Source organism: Ovis canadensis, chromosome 4 (genome assembly GCF_042477335.2).
Source record: "Ovis canadensis isolate MfBH-ARS-UI-01 breed Bighorn chromosome 4, ARS-UI_OviCan_v2, whole genome shotgun sequence".
NCBI classification, from domain to species: domain Eukaryota; kingdom Metazoa; phylum Chordata; class Mammalia; order Artiodactyla; family Bovidae; genus Ovis; species Ovis canadensis.
In genome coordinates, this window is record NC_091248.1 from 80,176,857 (window position 1) to 80,192,288 (window position 15,432).

General features: G+C 55.1%; 1 protein-coding gene across 5 annotated transcripts in view; it reads right to left on the reverse strand.

Moving 5' to 3' along the window:
- Positions 1-14,752, reverse strand: part of ADCYAP1R1 (ADCYAP receptor type I) — a 61,007-nt gene extending 46,255 nt beyond the window's left edge. For 3 of the 5 annotated variants that reach the window (XM_069586711.1, XM_069586713.1, XM_069586709.1), the window contains exons 1-3: positions 14,304-14,369; positions 3,084-3,222; positions 1,220-1,325 (exon numbers count right to left, since the gene is read on the reverse strand). In XM_069586711.1, the coding sequence (XP_069442812.1) occupies positions 1,220-1,325; positions 3,084-3,185 (208 nt within the window). In that variant the 5' untranslated portion in view covers positions 3,186-3,222; positions 14,304-14,369. Of the gene's footprint in view, positions 1-1,219; positions 1,326-3,083; positions 3,223-14,303 lie in introns of all 5 variants that reach the window. The other 2 variants (XM_069586714.1, XM_069586712.1) reach the window with 2 other exon arrangements.
- Between the last annotated feature and the right edge of the window lie 680 nt (positions 14,753-15,432).

Consider the following 15,432-nt stretch of genomic DNA (forward strand, 5'->3'; position numbering starts at 1 on the left):
GTGTTCTTGCCTAGAGAATCCCAGGGGTTGGGGGAGCCTGGTGGGCTGCTGTCTATGGGGTCGCACAGAGTCAGACACAACTGAAGTGACTTAGCAGCAGCAGCAGCCGCAGCAGCAGCAGGGCTGAACAAGAGCATGGCTGGAGGGAAAGGCCAGCATGGCTGGGAGGGACTCCATTACTAGTTAATGTTCACTGAGCTGACTGGCTAGGGAGTTCAGCCCAGAGGGATCATTACAATTAACTGATCTGCAGGCTAACCAAGTATTTAAATAAATGGTACTCAGAAGAGCTCCCTGCGAATGGGGAGGACCAAAGAGAAAAGGAGATCCCTCTGGAGGGGGCAGAGAGTCCCACCTTCCAGTGACTGAAGCATGGGAAAGTCTAAGGAGTTCTCCAGTGATGCCCCTTACCCTCAAGTCCCCAGCTTCCCATGCAGACCCTCCTCCTGGCTCTGCTGGGGTCAGGGTGCCTTTGCTCTATGGGCCTCAGTATCCCATAGGAGGAAAGGGTACACAGGACCACTGGTTGGCAGCCAGGGGCCAGGCCACTCCCTTGGGACATCTGGTAATATGAGGTTTTGGGGGCTGTCACTGAGATTAGGGGGTGGCACAGGCATCTAGTGGGAGAGCTAGGGCCACTAAATGTCCTGCAATGTGTGGCACCATCCAGCCTAAGGGAGCAGCCTCCTGGCCCCCATGCTCATAGCAGCCCAGGAGAAGAGCAGCACAGACACACACAGGGCTGGGTTCCCCACTGCCACCCTGTTCTCTGCCCTCTGATGGGGTGAGCAGAGGAGGCGGGCACGATCCCACACCTCATGCTCTGAGCTGACCAGGGGCTCTCTAGCTTGGCCACCAGCAACAGCTGTGTCCCTTCTGCCATGAGACCCAGGCTGCCTGCTAATGAGCTCTCTGACAGCCACTGGCTGCCCAAGCCAGATACCAGCTCATTCTCGGCCCCCATGGGAGTGAAGGCGGCCATGTGCCACCTGGAATAGCCCGTTTCAGAGCGAGGCATCTAGGCAGGCCATCCCCAAGGAGGGCAACCCCAGCATCACTGCCCAGAGCAGATCCAGGGCTCCATCACCCCAAAGGGCTTTCTGAAGGACCCAGGGACCTGTACCCCCACTTTCTGTAGGTGGCCAGAGGTGGGCACATCAGTTCTAAGGCTGACCTGAGATGTGCCGGAGGTGGTGGCCCTCCCCACCACCATCCTCACCTGGGGAGGAGTCATTCAAGCCCATCAGGTCATTCACCCTCTGGATCTTCTCCAGGCACATGGCTTGCTCCTTCTTGAAGATGCAGTCGGAGTGCATGGCGGTGGCCTGCAGGGGACACAGGGGATAAATGGTAAGGAGGAGCAGGGAGGTTCACTGACAAGCCCGGCTACTTAAGCCTCAGGGGCAGTGGGAGTGGGGAGCAAAAGAAGCAGCAAGAGGACAGTGACCAAGAGATTTCAGAAGCAGCGGTGCCTCTGCTTTGTCACAAGTGCCATGAGGACTCTTCCACTTTACCAGCTCAATGTGGGACCCGGGCAGATCCCACTCCCCTGCCTGGCTCTCAGTTTCCACGTTTTATTAGAACGTTAGCAAATACATAGATAGCACCATACTAAAGTGCGTGCATTCCTCTGTCCTATCCATGCAAACATATATATCAAGAGTACTACAAACTAGGCACTATTTTTGCCATTTCCCACTCAACAGATGTGAGACCTAAGCACAGAGATGTTAAGAAACTTGCTCAGTCACACAGCTCAGTAGACTGAACTGCCAGAATTCAAATTCATGCAGTCCAGCTCCAGCGACCCCGAGGCTATGACTGCACTTTAGGGGAGCAAGCAGCAGGTGAGGGAGAGTGGAGAGTCGGTTGAGAGGGCTCATCCTTTCTCTCCTCTGGGGCCCAGGAGCTACAGGCGAAGGACAGTAATAGCACCGCATGGCGCTTACAGACCACACTCATTTACTCCTGCCCCATTTTACAAAAGAGGAAAACTGAGGCCCAAAAGAGTTAAAAACAACTCCTGCTCAAGATCATACTGCCTGCTGGTTAGTGGCAGATACTGGATTTCAGTGCAGGGTCAAATAACTTCAAAGCCCATGAATGCTGTCATGACAGCCGCATACTTAGGCTGTTACTTCTGCTTAAAGCTCCAGGGCAGGGCTGGTTTCACAAGGGGATGTTGGTAAGCGTGGAGGCAGGTGCCAGGCATCACAGGCTGCCAAGAGCAGGGCCCAGGGATCCAGTCTAGCACTGACTGTTCATAGTCGTGGAGGGAAAGAACGGAGCGTGTCTGTAGTCACACAGAAAGGCAAGCCAGAGGTAGGACTGGCATCCAGGGCTCTGAAGAGAGCTGCATCTATGCTGGTCAGAATTCCCAGATAGAGGAGCAGGGGGCAATGCCTGGGAACCACCCACCCTATCCCTCTCGGTCAGGGAGAGGCTTCTGAGCTCCAGCTAGAGGCTTCTGTGCTCTAGCCTGCCAGAGACTAGTAGGCTGGGAACCAGGATCAGCATTGCTTTATGCAGCCCTAATGAGGGCCCCTGAATACAGTTGAGCAGGTTGTACACTGCACAACTCTAAAGGCTGCCACATATGTGTGTGTGTTAGTCACTCAGTCATGTCTGACTCTTTGTGACCCCATGGATTATTAGCCTGCCAGGCTTCTCTGTCCATGGAATTCTCCAGGCAAGAATACTGGAGTGGGTAGCCATTCTCTTCTCCAGAGAATCTTCCTGAACCTGGGTCTTCTGCATTGCAGGCAGATTCTTTACCGTCTGAGTCACCAGGGAAGCCCACATATATTACTATCACAATCAATTTGTAAATTATGTAACAATTTCTTGTCAAACTGGTACAAGATCTTCAGGAAGAAGCACCCTTTTCAATGCGCACAATGGTACAGGATGGTCCAGTGGGGGTACAGGCAGAGATATCAGCCATGTGAATTGAGCTTGGCTGAGAGCACACAAAAGACACAGGTTATCTGGGGTGGGAGCTCGAGTGAGCCTGGGGCTCTGGCTGGTCGGCGGTGGGCGGAGGGGGGCCGGGTGCGGGGGTGGCGCGGGTCCTGGGTCCTTACCATAGGCAGCAGGAGGAGAGCAGCCAGGCAGGCCTGCGCGATGCTGGCCATGACGCTTCTCAGCCTGGCAGGCGGCTCAGGCCAGTGCCGCCCGGCTCTCATTCACAGCCGCCACTGCTCAACCCCAGGTGTCTACAGGCTAGAAAGAAAGGAAAAGCATGAGTCCCGCAGGTTCAGTGGCACAGGAGGGGCAGGGACAGTCCCTCTTCCCTACGCACAGCAAAGCCTCCAAGGGTACCCCCGTCCATGCCTTTGTATGTGCAGTTCTTTATTCTTCCAACACACAAGCATCTGCCGAGCACCTGCTCAGTACCAGGCGCTGAGGCACAGCAGGGAACCCGCTGGCCCTGGTGCCCATCGGACTACGAGAATGGTCTGGGTGGCTTTCTCCTCCGCAGCAGATGACTGTGTCTCCGGATCTCCCTCGACAGCGGCAAAGTCTTAGCTGGCACATACATGCCCACCCGGAGAGGACATTTCCGGGTCCCTCCTGCTCTCGGGTGCAGGCATGTGATGAACTTCCCACCTAAGGAATGTGGGTGACATGACATGTGCCACCCCAACACTACCTATCCCTAAGGCAGCTCGTGCTTGCCCCTGCTGCTCTTGCCCTCCCCAGGCCCAGTCTGGATGGAGCAGTCAGGATAACCTGAGGGTTGGGGAACAACTCGCCAGGGGCAGCCAGGATGACGGAGTGGGCCCTGGGGTGCTGAGCCTCCCTGCCAGCCTGAAGGCCCACCTAGCTGCCAGCTGCTATGTGACAAGGAGCTGCTCTTCTCTCCAACTCACTAGCTCATACAGGGCCGCTTTGTTCCAGCAGCCGAGCCTGGTCCCCAACAAACATAGCATCCTTTCACCCTGCCCCAGCCCACTTGGCCTCCAGGATAAAACCATCACCAATGCAACAGACAAAACGTGATGCTATGGAGGATGTGCTCAGACCTCGAGGATCTCCCCCTCAGAGCTCCCAGGGACCAGATAGGGCAAAGAGAGTCGAGTGAGGAGGTTAAGGGAGCCCCAGCATCTGCCCAGAGGAAGAGTTCAGTCTGCTTCTAAAATCAATCAGTAATTGATATGCCTCACAAGCCAGCAATTCGGCATCTGGGTACCTATCCCAGGGAGATATCTGCACTTGTACAGAAAGAAGCATATGCAAGAATGTTCACTGCAGCATCATTTAAAATAGCACCAACAGCCAAAAAAAAAAGGGGGGGGGGCAGCCAACCATCCATCAGGCAGGCACTGTTAATAGACCCCTGCATAGCCATACAATGAAGTACTAAACAGTAATTAAAAGTTATTATTACCATTAAATTATTACTAAAAATATTGACTAGGCCCATATCAGGGCCACCACTAACCCACAGGTGCCGGGGTTGCATCCATGGGGAGACCCAAGGGGCTGCATCCCAACTATGAGTCCTTGCACACCCCCACTAATGGGCAGAGCAGCCATCACTCCAGGGCCCTCTGTGCCCCTGGAATTTCCGCCTTCTCGTACCTCCCTCCTCTCCTCACCTCTTCAAGCTCAATCTGGTGACAAATAAGCACCCAAAAAGAAGAAAGAAAACCAATTTCAGGAAGGTTCAAGGAAAGGGGGACCTTCTCTACCTACCTGCTGTTCTGCCTTTTGGGGGTCACTTGGAAATACTGAGGGGGGCCTGGGTATCCCCAAGAGATGCTCTGAGAAGGCCAGGGGGCCTCAGGGATGCTGGCCCAGTCTCCCCCCTGCAGGTCAAGAAGGACTGGGCAGGTTGGGGAAACATTGGCACCAGTACCCCTGGGCACCCCAGGCACAGGCTTTAGCCTCTGTACCCCCTCCCAGAACCCTCCATACCCCTGGGGCCACAGGCTGCCTCTGGCACAACTTGGCACTGGTGGTCCCCAGGGGAATCCGTCATCTCCACTAACCCTAGGAAGGCCAAGTCCCTGTCTTCAGAGAGCTGGTGCTCCCTACACAGCTGAATGGAAGAGAGGAATGCTGGGCCTACAGTACCTCAGCAGACGCTGGAGACTAAGGGCTCAGAAAAGCTCCTAAGGCAGGAAGCCTCCAATATCTGGGCTGATTCTCCCGCACGTGCTACAGTGCAGAGCAAAGGCTGACGGGGCCTGGGGTCAGAGGGGCTGGTGCTCCCCATACCTTTGTCAACCACCCTGGCAGTCCTCAACTTGGGCTGTCCAGCAGAATCGTTGAGGAGCATTTAAAACTACCCCCGCCCAACTGAGTCAGAATCCCTCAGGCTGGGCCCAGGTACCAGTGTTGTTTAAATTCTACAGGAAATTCTCATATAGAGACAGGATTATAAAGCCTTTGCTTTAACCTTAACTTAATAGAACCAAGAGCGTTAGCCTGGAAGAACAAGGGGCTGGCCCTGTTGCGGTTGTTCTAGGGGGCAAGTGGGTGGCAGCAGGCAAGCAGAAGGAGTTTGTATTTGAGGACTGGTGCTCTCTCTCTCTCTCTCAGACACACACACACACACAGAGAAACAGGTCTACAGAGAAGAGCGTAACGACACATCAATTCCACAGAGAGAGACTCTACCCCCAGGGCACCCACCTGAAGGCATCAATACAAACACCCAAGTGTGGAATAATGAAGATGGAAACTCCTTGGGGGATCGACACACAATTCCACACATGTTCACATAAATGCCAAGGCCCCCTCACAGAGCTCAGAACAAAGGTATGTGCAGATGCATCACACAGAGATTTACATCTTCAGGCACATTTATCGGATTATTAATGCATGCAACCATACACGCACTCATTCTGCAAAAGCATTCAGATATTTAGAAGCAGCAGATTTATCTGAATTCAGATGGGGCTGTAGGTACACACACATATGAGCATATGAGCACACACACACAGACACATAGACAAACACATCCATACACACACACACACACACACACACACACACACGATGCCCTGACTTGCAGGATGCTTATCCCTGCAGTGGATTAAAAACAAGCTAGAGCAGAGGCCCCAGCCTGCCTGCCTCACCATCCCCCAGCTCTCTGCTTTGTCACCAGGCTGCTCAGACAATGATGAGAACCAAGAGAGCGGTGTAACCCCCACCCCACCCCCACCCTGTGCCGCATGGCAGAGGGGATACTCTCAATACGGGGCCTCCTCTGGAACTAGAGCCGGGTTCCTGATTCCCACTTTTGCCCTCTCTAGTTCACCTTCCCCAACTACAGTCTACCCTCTGCCCAACAGGACACAGACATCACTCACCAAAGCATGGAGAGAGAGAACCTGCAGGCTCCCAGGCTTTGATCATTCCCCTCCCCAACCTCAGCTGGGAACCTGGTCTCAGGATGTAATCCCAGGCCCACCTCTTTTCCCAGGCCCCCACCCCAAGACCACAGTACAAAGCTTAGAGCTTAGTCTTACACCTGCCCCAAACCTCATATACATCTGGACCACATGGAGGGTCCTCTGTCCCAGGAAAGCCCTTCCAAATGTAACCCCTGGGTCTGCCACTCCCAGCCCTGTCCCCTGCTCCCTGTCAAGGCTGCCTCCCTCTTCTGGACTCCCCCAAGCTCTCAATGACCCTCATAAGGGCCACAGTCAAGCCTGGCCACTGAAGCGTGGGGTTGGACTCTCCCCTCCCTCAGGATGGATGCTGGGCTCTTTCAGCCCCACCGAACATGTGGCTCAGGATGACCAGTTCACCGATATTCCCAGGCTCTGTCTCTTGGGTCCAGGCTCTGCTGAGATAAACCAGCTTTTGCAACTGATCTGAAGGCAATTAAACTACATACTGGCATTTAGTACGGTGGACTTGAGAACCATTTTGCTAGAGTTTTAAGCCTAAAGACCTTAGGCAAGCCACTTAACTTTTCTGTGCCTTAATTCAATTATATGTGAAATGAGAATAATAATACCTACTTCATAGATGTTACTAGGAGGCATCAACCAATTCATGTAAGTTAACTATAGACAGGGCTTCCCTGGTGGCTCAGTGACAAAGAATACACCTGCACTGGGGACCCACGTTCAATCCCTGGGTCGGGAAGAAGCCCTGGAGAAGGAAACAGCAACCCACTCCAGTATTCTTGCCTGGGAAATTCCACGGACAAAGGAGCCTGGTGGGCTATAGTTCATGGGGTCCCAAAAGAGTTGAACACGACTTAGCGATTAATAAACCATACAACAATACAAACAAACAATACAAACCAAACCAAACAATACAAACAAACAAACAATAAAAAAATAATACAAACCAAACCAAACAACAATAAGCCATAGATAGTAGAGTATATCCTGGCTCCCAATAAGGACTATCCAGATGTTAACTATTATTATCTTACCACCTTGTGTTCAGGCTTTTTTTTTTTATCATCTTACTGTCATCTCTACCCCTTTAAGTATTATTCCCTGAGTCGTGTCCGACTCTTTGCAACCCCATGAACTGTAGCCCACCAGGCTCCTACGTCCATGGAATTCTCCAGGCAAGAGTACTAGAGTGGGTTGCCATTCCCTTCTCCAGGGGATCTTTCCGACCCAGGGACTGAACCTGGGTCTCCTGCATTGCAAACAGATTCTTTAGCATCTGAGCCACCAGGGAAGCCCTCTGTTATACTCAAAATGGGAACGTCAGGTCTGCTGCACTTTTATTCACTAATGGCTAACATTTATTGAACACTCAGTACATGCCAGGCACTTTTCCCAACAATAAATATACATTAACTCATTTTACCTGCCCCAAACCTATGCCGTCATTACTAGCAGTATCCTCATTCTACAGCGGAGGAGACTGAGGCACAAAGAGGGTAGGCGACTTCCCCAAGGTCACACAGCAAGCATGCGGTAGAGCTGGGGAGTGGACGGAAACAGCCTGGCTTCAAAGCTTGTGCACTCCATCCCTATGCTCCCACCACTCTCTGCTATTGCTAAAAAAGAGACCAGTTCAGAACCCATTGGTATCCTAATAGCAATCCCTCTCTCATCCCCCGGGACTAGTGAGGCCATCTGCTACCCCTCTACCCACATTTCTATGTCTGAAGCACCCTCCTTAGGAAGAGTTCATGACAGACATAGCATTTCAGACCGGAAATGGACTTTGAAGGCCTCCTCCCCAAGGTACTGAGCTTCCTGTGGGGAAACTGAGTCCAGAGTGGGGGAGACACTTCCCAAGGTCACCCAAAAGAGAGTCCCGGAGCCTTGCCTGGCAGGAATGGATGCGTGACAAATATGCGGACCACAGGGGAGTCGGCTCCCCACTCCAGACTTGGAAGGGCCTGCCCTCTTCAGGACCCACAAGCCCAGCGACTGGCCTGGGGCAGGAAGAGAAAGAGCAGCCATGTCCTGCAGCGAGCCACTGCGCCAGGCACACAGGAAGACGGCATCATCAGTCAGCACACCGGAGCCAGCGGTGACTCACGGGGCTCTGCATGGAGTGGGAGGGGACTTGGAGACCCTGCAGCATCTCCCACGCTGCCCCACACCCTGCAGGACCCTCTCTGTAGCCCCCTCCCTGCTGAGATGGTCCAGTTCCTGGGCTCGGGAGCTCAGCCCTCTCTAGGGCCCCCAGGGGAAGCTTTGATGTCTTTCCACCACATCCTTCCAGGCCAGCCCTGAGCAGCACAGGTTCCTCTGTCTCCTGGGAGCGCCCACTGGAGGAGGGCAGCATCGCACTCTTCCTCTCCGTGGAGCCTCGTAGTCCTGGGTCCCTCCTCTGTCCTCATGGAGTTGGAGCATCTCCTATTGGCATCTCCTCTGGCCGTTCAGCATCCGTCCCCATCACGGGGCAGTGCGAAGCCTGGACACCAGATCAAAGATGACGCAGAGAAAGTGGACCATTCACCTCCCTTACTCTACACATGCCCCCTTTACTCATGAAACCTGAGCAGCACCCATCCCCCACTTCCTCCTCTCCCTCCTAGTACAGGGGACCAGAGAAGGCAGGCTGAAAGACGAAACACTGCTCCTCCAACTCATCCCTCAAATGGAGGGAACTTAACTTGTTTTTGGGAAAGAAGAACCTCTTTTCTCACCAATAAGGTCAGAGTTGATAAAGGTCAGTGCCCAATGCTGCAGTGAGGGGTGTTCTGGCAATGGACAGATTAATCATTCATGCGAATGTTCTTCTTTGATGTTCAAATGTTCCCCTTTCAAAGTCTGGTTCCCGGCGGCCTATGCACAGCAGGAGACAGAAGTCATGTCCCTGAAAGGGTCTCCTACTAGTCTTACACATAGGGAACCTGGGCTCAGGAAAGGCTGGGCACACGTGGGCGCTGGTGGCATGCGTGTGTGTGTGTGTTCATCACTCAGTCATATCCAACTCTTTGCAACCCCATGGACTGTAGCCTGCCAGGCTCTTCTGTGCATGGGATTCACTAGGCAAGAATACTGGATGGAGTGGGTCGCCATTCCCTTCTCCAGGGGATCTTCCCAACTCAGGGATTGAACCTGGGTTTCCTGCATTGCAGGCGGATTCTTTACCATCTGAGCCACCAGGGAAGCCCGCCTTTAACATGATTGTTAATCATGTCCCATTTCATAGGTGAGGGTTTGAGGCCCAAAGCGGCCCAGAGTCTTTGCCAAGGTTAAGCTGCTAAACCTTCCACACTAGCTAGTCCAGGCACATCTCCTATCCCTGAAGGGTCCTAGGAATCCTCTGTCAGGGACAGCCCCCCAGGGCCTGGAAGAGGAAGAAGGGAGAAGAATGGAAATAAGGAAAGAGAAGATAAAAGAAAGGGAGAGCATGAGGCAGGGCGGGAGGTGATGGAAGGCGGTGGGAGGTGGGGGTGGGAGGAGAGGGCATAGTGCAGGAGGGGGACAGGAAGTGGGCACTGGTTTGCCGATGGGTGACTGTGCCCCTCCCAGGCCGGGGCTGAGGCTCGGGGCCGGTGGGATGGAGAGCGTGGCCATCTGCACTGACCCTCTTGCTAACCAACCATCCCTCTGGAGGGGATGCTGACCCCTGGAAGGGAGGGCCAGCTCTGACTAGCACCTGGAACAAGTAGGGCATTCGGTGGGGACCCTAAAACTTGAGGGGTGCCTGGTGATGAGCTTAGAAAGGTGACTGAAGAGTGCTGAGGGACCCAGCAAGGTGGGGGTGGTGAGATGGTGGGAAGCTGGTGCCAGTCTGGGATGCCAGGGATGCAGCAGCCTAGTTACAGGAGAGAGGGCTGGGGCACTGAAGAGTTTCAGGCAGGGGACTGAAGTGCTAGGCTTCTCATTTAGGGAATATTCCTCAGAAGGCTGGTGAGCTGAGTGGAAGGAGAAAACACAAGCGGAAAACCTGGGATCCAGGTAGAGGAGATGGGGGTCTTGGCAGGGAAGGGCAGCTGGAATGGGAAGTGGAGGACAGAATCCAGAGACTTGAGAAAGTGGGGAACGATCTCCGGGCCTCTCCTCTGGGGAAATGGCAGGAAAGAAATGTCAGAAGGGGACAGGAGGGATAAGAAGAAACTGAGCAGGACCCAGTCCACCACACAGCGTTAAGTCAGAAGCTGGAACATTCAGAGGTATCCACAAAGGAGTTCTATGTTTTATTCCCAATCCATCCCTCTGAAGTGCCCTTTTGTCATGGGAGAAAGGTGACCGCTAAGGCAATGCATGGAGCTGGGATGAGAGAGCCCAGGTATTCCATGAGGCCAATACAACCTCCTATCACCACTTCCAGGAAGCCCAGCCTGGCTGCACCCACCTCCACCGGCCTCACCCTCCTCTGACAACTGCCAGACCTAGATGAGGAAAGCCCTCACCCCTGCCTGGGCTGTTTCAGGTCTCATCCTTGTCTTTGCGAGTTTGAAGTCTTGTCCAAAAACAAGGGGCATCTCCAGGTTTCCCTGTGGGTTCTCCTCCTGGTGGAGGTGGGCATGTCCTTGGCCAACAGGGTGAATGAGAGAGAGGCTCAGGACCTGTTTGGTGAGTCCAGTGACATGATATCCTTTCATGCTCAGGCATGAACACTGTCTCCAGGTGTCCTTAGCGTGGGAGATGTATAACATGAACCCAGCAGAAGCTTGTCTAGGATAGGATGCTGAGGTCAGGCATTAAATAGACGGGTACCCTGAGCTCCAGGCAGGGTGAAGACAGGCATCCAGGGCCCCCTAGAGCAATGTGGGCTCCCAGGACTAAAGCTCCTCCCTTCTTCCACCTCTTAAACCATTTCTCTTTGCTAACCTATAGCCCAGGAGATCACAAACCCTTCTAGCAGATTGGATCCAGCCTGTCACCTATTTTTATACAGTCAGGGAGCCAAAAATGGTTTTTACATTTTCAAATGGTCAGGAAAAAAATCAAAAGGCTCATATTTCATGACACAGGAAAACTGTGTGAAAATCAAATTTGTGGCCATAAATAAAGCTCATCAGAACACAGCTCCGCTCATTTGCATAAGTAGCATCTATGGCTGCTTTTACATTATGACAGCAGAATGAAGCAGTTGCAGCAGAGTGTAGAGCCAGCAAAAGCCTAAAATAATTTACTATCTGGCCCTTTGCAGAAAAAGCCTGCCAACCCTCGTTCCAGCCTCACGCAACACACACACACTTTCTCCATTCAGTGTCAATGTCGTGCACGTGGACACTCATTAAGGAAGACTTTGTGATCTTCGTGGAGCAGACACCTCAGTCCCCAGGCGTGTCCAGACCTGTGTGAGAGGGTGTGTCTCCATGTCCATGTGCGTCTCCCATGTCCCTGCGTATGTTGCTCTCTGCTGTTGTACGTTTGCCCTGGCTTTCTGGCGGGTGCCACAGGAAGTCTTGATGCCACCCCAGCGGTGTGTCACTCCCTGTGTGTCACTGTGGGGGTGGCTGTCACCATGTGCCTCTGACGGCATCCAGGGCTCAGTACAAGCATGCTGCAGCTGATGAGTTTCCAGACTGCATGTTGCCAGGCAGCCAGACCACTAGTCCCAGCCCATTCAGACCCCAGACTCATAGATTCCTCCATTCAGGGGGAATTGAGGCTTAAAGGGGCTCTAGGCCTACCTATCTGGGGCATGGGGATCTCTGCTCACATACCTCCCCAGACAGGAAACCCCCTGTCACCCACAAGTGTCGGCTCCATGCTGGGGTGGCTCCTGGGGAAGCAAGGCCTCTCTGGCACCGAGCTGAGCGTGTGCTCTGTGCTTGGCACTCCTTGGTTCTGCCCTCCAGCAGACAACACAAGGTGTCCTCCACTTAGTGCTAGCCCTGGTCAGGGAAATCTGTGAGACCGGATACCCAGGACACATAACCTGAGGCCACATCCCCAGGAAGAAAGCCACTTTGTGGGCTTAAGTCTTGTCTTCCCTAGCCTTCTAGGTGTCTATGTTGATCTATAAACCCACATTTTGTTTTATTTGGATTATTCAACACGAATCGAGGGGGTTTCCCAAAGTAGGGGCATGGCAGAGAGGGGTGGCCACATAAAAAGGGTGGATTCCAATGTTTCTCCAATCCTCTCCCTGCCCGCCTGAACCTGACATAAAACAAGACTTAATGGATCTTTCAGCCTGGTTAGTTCCCAGAGTGTAGGCAAAAGTCCTTTAGGAATCTCCCCATAGACATTCCCTCTCATTGCAAACAGGGGCAAAGAGAGTCATGCATCCTGTCCCGGGCACAGAATCACAGACGAATGACCCAGGGTAGTGGGGGAGGCACCGGCTTCAGCTCCCTGGCCACCCCACACACACTTGTTGATGAACTGTTTGGAAAATCTGGCCAGGGCCTGCCCCAGTGTGTTCTATTTCTAATTTATAAGCTCAAATTTTGACTGGTGTCCAGACTGGCACCTCTGCTTGTCCTCCCCAAGGTCAGAAGGGAGCAGGAGCCCCAGATTCATCTGGGTAGGGACTAGGGGTTCTGCCAACCTCACCTGCACCCAACACCAACTCAGACTGGCCTTTTGAGATAATCTAAGTGCTTCTCCTCCCCACTCCCCCCAACCCCTCCAAGGCTCATATAGTTTTTTAACCCCTCCAGAGGCCCACAGCTACTCAAAATCCTCTAGCCTGACCTTCAGAATGGTTTTCTGCCTCTCTCCAGGGAAAGTTGCCCCCCTCTGACTGTGTAGCCACCTCTCACTTCCCAGCTGCCCCCCGCCCCACGCAGGGCTGCTCACTGGAAAAGCCAAACGCCATGTCTTTTCTTTTGGTAGTCGGGCGGAGGGTGCTGGAGGAGATAAAGGAGACTGATGCACCTGTACTAAAAGCATAGAAATCCTCTGGAGAATTGGCAGGGGTCCACCCTCCCTTCCTCCCCCAGCAGCTTTCAAAGGGGGTCTCAGCACCTTCCAGGGGTGAGCTTCCACTCCCAGCTCCACATGAAACACAATCAGTTTGTGGCTGGGCTCCCTCCTGAGTGTCTAGCTCCATCCAGTGGCACTCTGGCCGCTTCTAACCCACCACCCCCGCTTCCGGCCCCCGAACCCCCTCCTGCAAACCTGCAAAGGTCCTGCCTGGCCAGGTTGCCAGCCCCTGCCTCCCACAGCTGCTGCGGGAGCCTGTGCCTTTAAGGAAGCGGGCAGGGGTCTCATCTCAGGCGGGCCCACTTAAGCCAGGGGAGACCGACACGTTTCTCCCACAGGCCCCGGGTGAGCCGTTTCCTCGCGGAACCGCAGAAACCCAGGCATCCCGACCCCTGCCTCTGCACCGCGGGAAATCCAGAGACAACGCTCTTTTGAACCATTGCGAAGGTGTCACTACTCCGGAACGTTATATACGTTGGCCAGTACTTCACCCTCTACACAGCATGTCCCAAGCCCACCCCTCAAACCCCATGAAGACTGCGGTCCCCACCCCCCTGGGAACCCTCCAGCGTTGCCTTCGCGATCGGATCCGCGTAGCCGTCTGCTTCAGGAGTACGTAGACAGGTCCCTCTGGGTCCCTCCGGTCGCAGTGCCTTCCTGCCCGGGTCCTCCCTCTGGCACAAGGAGGGGCGCCCGGGAGCTAGCCCATCCCACCCTCTGCGGGCTGCAGGGATCGGTCTCTCCGGGGCGCGATCCCAGATACTGGGTGGAGAGGGGTGGGGGTGGGGGGTTCGGGACGGAGGGTGGCAGAGTGTCGCGCAGGACGGAAGCAGCGGCGGGAGAGGGCTTCATTTCGGTTTCAGGAGGTTGGCCCCGCTCTGGCCCTGGCCCGCTCTCCGTCGGTGAAGGACGCGGCTGGCTGAGACAGCTGAGCTGGAGGAGAGGTCCCGTGGCCCCGGAGGGGCGAAGGTTCTGGAGTCGGGGGAGGGCGGACGAGGCATAGAGGGGCAAGGGCGGCGGGGCGGCGCTTACCTGCTCACCCAGGGGCCTCGCGGCGGGGCCGCGGGCTGCAGGTCTGCCCGGGACAGACTCCGCGGGGACGGCGCGCAGCGGCGAGTCCGCGCCCCGCTCCGCCCAGGGATGGGGAGCTCGTGCGCTGACTAGCGCGCGTAGAGCCGGATCTCCGCGTCTGTGTGTCCGCCGGGCGCCGGTGTCCGTGGGTCCCTGCGCGGCGGCGTGAGCTTGTGCGCACGCGGGGACCACGCTCGCCTGGAGCCGCTGCCGCCGCCGCCGCCGCTGTCAGTCGCCGCCCGGGGCCCGACCGCGGGGCCCCCGGCCTGCCCTAGCCCGCCCCGCGCCGCGCGTCCGCCCAGCCTGGTCTGCCTTGCCGGAGAGGCGCCGCCTCCACCGCGAAGCCAGGCCGGGGACAGGAGGGAGGCGACCGACCACCGCCTCCCCCCGTGCTTCGCAGGCTGCGGGGTGGGGTGCAGGCCAATGGGCGCCCGGGGGAGGGGTTAGGGGAGCCGGACCCCGCCCGCCGCAAACCAAAGCAGGAGCTTTGGCGCGGAGACCTGGGGGCGAGGATGCGGAGGCGACAGTCCCCCTCTGTCGCCCGGCTTCCGGGACTCAATCCCGGGGCTCACCTCCCTCCTTTTAACCCTCCCGAAATACCCAGAGCGAGAAACCATCAGTCTTCTCCTTCCCACGTCCTTCTGATTCCCTGTCAGAACCAGTTCCTCCTCCTCCAGGAAGCCTTCCTTACACGGCAAGTGCCAGACTCCCCTTGAGATTTTTCTTTGCCCCCACAGCCCTGGCCTGGGGAAGTCAGCTAGCTTCCGGGAGCCTGTCCGAATGTCTTCAAATGTGATCCCTTCTACGGCCAGAAAAGGGAGGTGGGTGTGTCTTACAGGGGCGCCCTACAGCAGCTTAAACAACAGCGCTCTGGGGTCAGATTGCCTGGCTCCAGTCGAGGCTGTGCCAGGGGTAGCTCTGTGAGCTGGGGCAGGTGACTGGGTGTCTCAGCTCTCTGCCTGTACAGGGGCATCACAGTACCTCCCCTCCCCCACTCCCCACCTCTTGTCAACAGCATTAAACAAGACTAGGACTAAGTAGGTTTTCACTGATTTTATTTCCTCACTAATGAATTAATTGCTATTGCTAC